General features: G+C 57.7%; 1 protein-coding gene across 1 annotated transcript in view; it reads right to left on the bottom strand.

The window, feature by feature from the left end:
* The window catches only part of SHISA5 (shisa family member 5), a 15,949-nt gene that overhangs the window by 1,651 nt on the left and 6,780 nt on the right, over positions 1–7,518 (bottom strand). Inside the window, exon 4 of the mRNA XM_027769289.1 lies at positions 2,762–2,882. Coding sequence (XP_027625090.1) covers positions 2,762–2,882 — 121 coding nt within the window. The remainder of the gene's footprint in view (positions 1–2,761; positions 2,883–7,518) is intronic.

Raw genomic sequence — 7,518 nt, 5'->3', positions numbered from 1 at the left:
TGGGTGTGTTGAGTCTGTGAAACCCCCGGCCCGGGAGGGTGCGCAGGCACCCCGCCCTCACATCCTGTTCCCGTCCCGCCGCAGCAGATGGTTATCGAGCTCACGCCACGGCCCACTGCGATCGCGACTCAGAGGTGCGCCACAGACCTGCCCTGGCCTGGGCGCAGGCGGGTGTCAGCTTAAACGACTCCGGAAGCAGCCCCGGCCCTGCCAAGCAAGCTCCCTGCCAGCTCGGGTGCCAGGCCGGTGTTCACACGCATGCCCGCCTCCTGCCTCTGCCCACACGGCCCCTTCACAGCCAGCGCACGGCAGCCGGGGCACCACGGGCCTGAAGGCGGCAGTGCGTTCTGGGAGACAAGCCTCCCTGCCCGCCCAGGCCCTAGGGGAGGGCTTGCACTTAGAAGGCGGCCCCTGGGTGAGGAGGGTCCCAGCCTGACTTCCAAGGTAGACAGCACCCCTTTCCATCCACATCCTGGAGGCCAAGCTTCATCCTACCACCAGGTCGGGGCAAGGGGAACGTACCCAGCAACCCAAACCTGAGCCGCTGCCCCTGCGGGTGCCAGAGGCTCAGGGGGGTGTGGCCCGCCCCCTGCCCTACCCCGCTCTGGGGCCAGGGGCTTTCACCCTGCACCCAGGGGCAGCACCACCTGGGCAGGGCCACACCACAGCCTAGGACAGGTCAGGGCAGGCCTCTACACTCCGGCTCACAGCCATGCCACCAAGCAGCCTCCAGCAGCCACGCAGCCACGCAGCCCGGTAGGGCCATGAGATCACGGGCTCTTTCTGCCCAAGCAGGGTGGGAACAGATGCACTCTCACACACACACGCACACACGCACACGCACACTCAGACACGCGCCCCCCAGGGCATCGCCACCTCCCATGCAAGCTTCCTACCTCTGTATCTCTCTTTCCGTGTCTATCGCACCCACGTGTACACACACACACTCACACACAGAGGATGGCGCTCAAACTCACCCCATGTTAACGTCCACCTTCACCTGGGGGTCTCCTGCACCCCTGGACTTCCCCTTTCCATCATGGGCCACTCAGCTTCAATCTCCTCCCCTTTCCAGGAAAAGGAAATCAAGCCTCCTTGGTCCTCCCTCTGCTGACGTCAGCGGCAGGAAGGACAGACACAGGAGGCCCGGCCACCCTCTTAAAGACACAGGGCAGCCATGAGGGAGCCCACAGGAGGAGGAGCGGCCTTCCCAGGGCCAGCCTGGCCTCTCGAGGCAGCTTGGCCACAGCCTGCCCAGGACAGCTCCCCTGGGGGTCCAAGAGGCACCCCAGCCCAGGTGTGCCCCAACCACACTCTGGCTCACCAGCATCCCGGCCCCGCCCCACCCCTGCCCAAGCCACAAGCCCTGCTCCAGCCAGCAGCGTCGCCCTCCCCACAGCCCCCTGCTCAGATGCCTGCTGTGGCTCCCACCGTCTCGGGCTCCCGCAGGAACTTGCCCTATAACCGCTCACACCGCCCCACCCGTCTGTGCTTCTGGATGTCTGTGACAGCGGCGACGGAAGATGAAAATCTGGGCTGCTTCACCAGTCAGCAAAACTGAACAGTAACGCGAACCTTCATCTTTCACTTAAAATTCAAATAAAACAAAACCCCTTCCTGGACTGGAAGGAGCTCCTTACTGGAGCCTCCAACCCCCCACCTCTGCTCCAGCCACCTGCCCCTCCTCCTGCTTTTGGAAGCCCCCAGCTGCGCCCTCCCTGGGGCTGTCCCGCAGTGCCTGCCTTGTTCCTGCCCCGTGGTCCTCATCTTCCTCCCACCCACGCGCCTGAATCATTCTCAGACCTCAGGGACCCCTTCCCTGACCACGCAGATGAGGTCAGGGCCTTGGGAAATGCTTGGAATTCAATTCCTTTCCACCTCAGTGTTTCTTTTTTCTTTTCTTTTTTTTTTTTTTGGAGAGGTTTATGCCATAGGGCACATGCACTCACCAGAAAGACAATGAGACAGAGAGTCAGAAAGAGAGAAATCACCCCCCCAAGGGGGGATGGCCACACTCCAATCCCTTCTCCTTCATTCTCCTCTCGGAATCTTAAGCACACACGCACACGCGCCAGCATGAATTTAAGCCACCGGGTCCAGGACTCGAACCGCAGTCAACTACATGGGAGTCCAGTGACGTAGCCATTACTCTAACTGCTGGTCTCTCTACCTCAGTTTCTAAACACACACTTCTTTGTGTGCGCATTTGATTAGCTGCATCTTGGGCTGCTTGGGGCCATCACTGTATTTCCGGGCCTGACATACAGTCGTATAGTAGATGCTCAATTAATATCCCACAAGTGAGTGAGTGCCCTGGGGACCCTCGGTAGCTCCCAGCAGGGCAGGCCACAGCAGGCTGCAGCACTAATGGGTCACACCTCCGAGGGGAGAGAACAACTCCCTGGGCTGGTGCTACCCCTCCGATGGAGGAGTCCAAAGGCCAAGTTCCAAAGGCAGCCCAACAGCCCAAGGATGAGGGGACGGGTGGCCAGAGGCGCACAAGCCCAGATGCAGATGCGGAGCATGGCCCGCCTGCATCCCCCGCTGCTCACCCTTGGCCCTGTCTCCAGAGCAGGAACCAGGGCAGCTCCTGCCCCTTTCCACTCCCTGAGCCCTCACCAACCAGGAAGGTCTCCATCCTCCCTTCTCCCCACCACGCCATCTCCACCTCCCACGTGCCTTCTGCCGTCCACCCGGTCCCCTGTCCACTCTCCATCCTCTGAGGGCAGCCAGGGTGACCTTCTCCCCAAAGCTCACTCACCACCTAGACCGTCCACGGTGCCCACCATCCCCAGGGCCAGGCCCTCTCCTAGCTGGGCGTCAGAAACCCCATGGGCCACCTGAAAGCCAAGTCCCAGGGCCTCGGGGCAGGGGGGTGCTCCCTGGGTGTGGAAGGAGGGGTGTGTTGGAGTCTTGGTCTCTGACCAGCCCCAGTATTAAGGACGGGCTCACTGCATGTCACCCACAGACCCTGCCCTGAGCCCGATGTGGCCAGGGAGACCCACAGCCACCCAGATGGGCCAGGACAGGCGCCTGAGCTCCACAAGCCAGGGCCAAGGTCTATTCCTCCCAAGGCTGGGCAGGAGTTCCCTGAAAGACCGAGGTCCGACAGCAGGTGGAAAACCCACGTGCCCACCGACCTGCAGGACCACCACTGTCATCACCCGGGACCAGCACCGTCACCACTGTGGCCAGGGAGACCCACAGCCACCCAGATGGGCCAGGACAGGCGCCTGAGCTCCACAAGCCAGGGCCAAGGTCTATTCCTCCCAAGGCTGGGCAGGAGTTCCCTGAAAGACCGAGGTCCGACAGCAGGTGGAAAACCCACGTGCCCACCGACCTGCAGGACCACCACTGTCATCACCCGGGACCAGCACCGTCACCACCCGGGACCAGCACTGCCACCACCCGGGACCAGCACCGTCACCATCCAGGTGGAAAACCCACGTGCCCACCGACCTGCAGGACCACCACTGTCATCACCCGGGACCAGCACCGTCACCACCCGGGACCAGCACTGCCACCACCCGGGACCAGCACTGTCACCACCCGGGACCAGCACTGTCACCACCCGGGACTACCATCACCAGCCGGGACCAGCACCGTCACCACCCGGGACCAACACTGTCACCACCTGGGACCAGCACCGCCACCACCCGGGACCAGCACCGCCATCACCTGACACCACTCCTGTCACCACTCAGCCCCACGTCACCACTCGCACCACCGTCACCATCCAGGGCCAGCACCGCCACCATCCTGCACCATCGCCAGCATGGCCTGGCACCCACAGTTAGCTCTGCAGCCCGTCACCTTTGCCACCACTGTCACTTCCTCCCATCGGACCCATCAGGCATCCGCACCCCATCCTATCCCCCGTCAGTACGCCCCGGGCCCTCTGTCAGCTCCCGACCCCAGCCGGCCCCGCCAGCACCCAGCGCTACAGTGAGGCCCGCTTCGGACGGGATGAGCACGGTCCCGGAGGTCAGACAGGGTGAGCCGCAGCTTGTCGGGGACCCACCCCCAGGCCTCCCACCTCCCAGCCCGACCTGAGCCCGGCTCCTGGCTGGCCCGCTGGCTCTGCTTACCCTGGCATGGGGTCGCTGTCCAGGTTCGAGCGGAACCTCAGCGCTGAGCCCAGCTGCTCCAGCCCCGCCGCGCACATGCCGAGCGGGCACGAGCTACCACGTCCTGGCAGCGCGCTGGCCCCGAGGCCGGATGTCACACACGCCAGGCTCGGAGCACCGTGCCGCGCATCCCGTCAGGTCTGCAGGACCAGAAAAGCCTGAGGCACAGAGAAGTCTCCGTGGGAGACACACAAGAGAGACACACGCAGGATCTCCTCCAGCCTCAGCAGGAGGGAGCCAGGAGTCAGCAACCACAAGTCTGACGATGGAGGCCAGCCGAGTGGCACGGCGGGCAAGGTGCAGGGCCCTACATTAAAACAAATTAAAAATAATAACAGGGACCAGCAGTTGGCATAATGACTATGTCACTGGACTCCCATGCAGTTGACCGCAGTTCAAGTCCCGGACCCAGTGGCTTAAACTCATGCCGGATGCGTGTGCGTGCGTGCCCAAAATCCCGAGAGAAGAATGGAGGAGGGGTTGCGGCGTGGCCATTCCCCCTGGGGGGTGATTTCTCACTTTCTGTCTTTCTGGCAAGCACACATGCCCTACAGCAAAAACCTCTCCAATAACAATGATAATAATAACAATAAATAAAATTAAACTAAGTCTTTAGAAAGAAAGTGATACAGCAAAGCCCCAAATAAGAAATTCATAAAAGTAAATAGGAAATAAAACAGAGTAACAGCCATTAAAAATAAATAAATAAATAAACACAGGGAACCAGCAGTTAGCGTAATGGCTGTGTCGCTGGACTCCCACGTAGTCGACCGCGGTTCGCGTCCCGGACCCGGTGGCTTAAAACTCACGCCGGGCGCGTGTGCGTGCGTGCCCAAGATCCCGAGAGGAGAATGGAGGAGACGGGATTGCGGCGTGACCATCCCCCCTGGGGGGTGATTTCTCGCTTTCTGTCTCTATGTCTCTGTCTGTCTGGCGAGTGCACACGCCCGATAGCGAAAAACCTCTCAAAAAAAAAACAAAACAGAAGATTAACAAAACCAAAGCTGATAGACCTCTGGCAAGACAAACCAAGAAAAAGGAGAAGAGAAACACAGACTTTAAAAAAATACAGAATAGAAAATAGGAAGTAGCTATAAGCAGAGGTTTTTGAAGTAAACTACTTGCACTTGTGAAAAGGCATTTGGAAACTTGTAGAGGCTTCTGACGCAGACCAGCACAGAAAGCTATCGATGAATTACTGCTAATTGTGTCGGGTGCCTTAATGTTTAAGACAGATTTTTGCGATAGGGTGCCGTGCTTGCCAGAGAGACAGAAAGTGACAAATCACCCCCCGGGGGATGGCCACACCACAACCCCTTCTCCTCCCTTCTCCTCTCGGGATTATGGGCACGCACGCACACGCACCAGGCATGAGTTGTAAGTTGTTGGGTCCAGGACACGAACCGCGGCCCTCTACATGGAAGTCCAGCGACATAGCCATTATGCCATCTGCTGGTGCCCAGATGCCTCAGTGATACAGTGGTTGTTTCTTTTTTGTCTCTTTCTTCCTTTCCTTCTTTTTTAATTGGTCAGAGGGCACCTGTGCTCACTAGGGAAGGAGACACAGAGAGAGGAAGAAAGAAAATACTCCCCACATGTGCGTGAGCAGATCGTAACCCCTTCCCCGTCTCTCCATCCTGCCCAGATCTGGGGCACACAAGCACAGGCTCCTGGAATGTTCTTCAAGCCACCAGGGCTGGGGTTCAACGTGGCTGGCCACATGGGATCCGGCCCCCTTAATCAGCAGGCCATGGAGGCAACTCTGTATTTTTTTTTAAAGGTCTTTTTTAGCAATGAACACTAACATTTAAGGAAAAACGTATATGATGTCTAGGATTTGCTTTAAAACAATCCAGGAAAAAAAAAGTGGGAGCTGCTGGCGACTATGGAAGTGGGTGACGGACACATGGAAGCACTGTTCTCTCTGTTTTTGTAGTTCATTGAAACGTTCCAGAATTAAAAGGGGGAAAGAAAAAAAAGAAAAACATTAGGAACTACTATACCCTAATCCAAAGGACAATCAGTAAAGCCAACGAGAAAAACAGAATTTTTTAAGGGCCTCACCACATCATAATCCACCTCCCCAAGTGAGATTACAGAAGTCCAGACTCTGGATTGGACCAGGAATCGAACCTGGGCCTCCTCTGTGGTTCCGGTTTGCAGGGCACATCTTAGCAGTGTGCTACTGCAACTGGGCCCAAGAAAATACCTGTTTAAAAACCAGTGTGGGGACCAGCAGGTGGTGTGGTGGATGGGCACTGGACACTCCCACATGGCCGATCACGGTTCAGGTCCTGGACCTGGGGACTTGCTTTCTCACTTTCCCACTTTCTCTCTCTCTGTGTCTCTCTGGTAAAATTAAAGAAAATGAATGAATAAATAAAATGAAATAAATCATTCTTTAAAAAAACACAAAACAGTGTGGTGGAGGCCAGCAAGTTACGGCGCTAGATGCCCACACGGCCGATCGTGTTTAGAGTCCCGTCTCCTGGCAGATGTGCCCAGGCCCAAAATATCAGGAGAATGCGGAAAGGACTGAGGCATGGCCACACCCTGTCACTTTCCCTCTCATTGTCTCTGTCTCTCTCCAGGGAGCACACGTGCCCTATGGCAAAAAAAAAAAAAAAAAACTTTAAAAATCCAGTGGTCGGGCACTGGCATGAGCCCCAGGACCTCAGGGGGTGGGGGCAGGGGACTGTGTGACTGACAGCCGTGGAGTGTACCCTCCCCACCCGTCACACGTGCCCTATCATGGATAAAGGCGAGGCAGTCCGAAGGCTTTGGAGCGCGAGGAGACAGCGAAGAACATCTAGAAGGAGCGAGGTTGGCAACGAGCCTGGTACCAAGGTCCTTCTACTCCCGGGGACATTTGCCAGTTTCAGATCGGGGAGCTGAGAGGCTGGGCCACATTTCTGGAAGCTTCAGGAGGCCACAGGGACAGAGACTGGATGGAGAAGCTAGCAGGAGGAGGCCTGGATGGGCCCTATGCACGTGGGCTGAGGCCTGCAAAGCTGTGTCTTTAGAGAAGGGGAAACCGAGCAGATAGTTCGGCCTCTACCCTCCCGGCGACTGCCCCTGGCGGAAGCAACATAAATCCTTCCCAGCAAAGCCCTGAGCTCCAAATTTCTATAACCAATTTGGCAAATGCAACATTAGGCATGCTGTCAAAAAAGTCCAGGAACAGGAGGAGAGTAGACAATGGGAGCAGTAATGATTGGCAATAGAAATACCCGAGGGGAGCCAGCAGCTGGCGTAATGGCTACGTGGCTGGACTCCCACATAGTTGACCACGGCCCGAGTCCTGGACCCGGTGGCTTAAACTCACGCTGGGCACATGTGTGTGCGTGCCCAAGATCCAGGGAGGAGAATAGAGGAGAAGGGACTGCGGCGT

Source organism: Tupaia chinensis, unplaced genomic scaffold (genome assembly GCF_000334495.1).
Source record: "Tupaia chinensis unplaced genomic scaffold, TupChi_1.0 Scaffold149184_1, whole genome shotgun sequence".
NCBI classification, from domain to species: domain Eukaryota; kingdom Metazoa; phylum Chordata; class Mammalia; order Scandentia; family Tupaiidae; genus Tupaia; species Tupaia belangeri.
The sequence above is the reverse complement of the archived record's forward strand: the minus strand, read 5'-3'. Positions and strand labels throughout refer to the sequence as shown.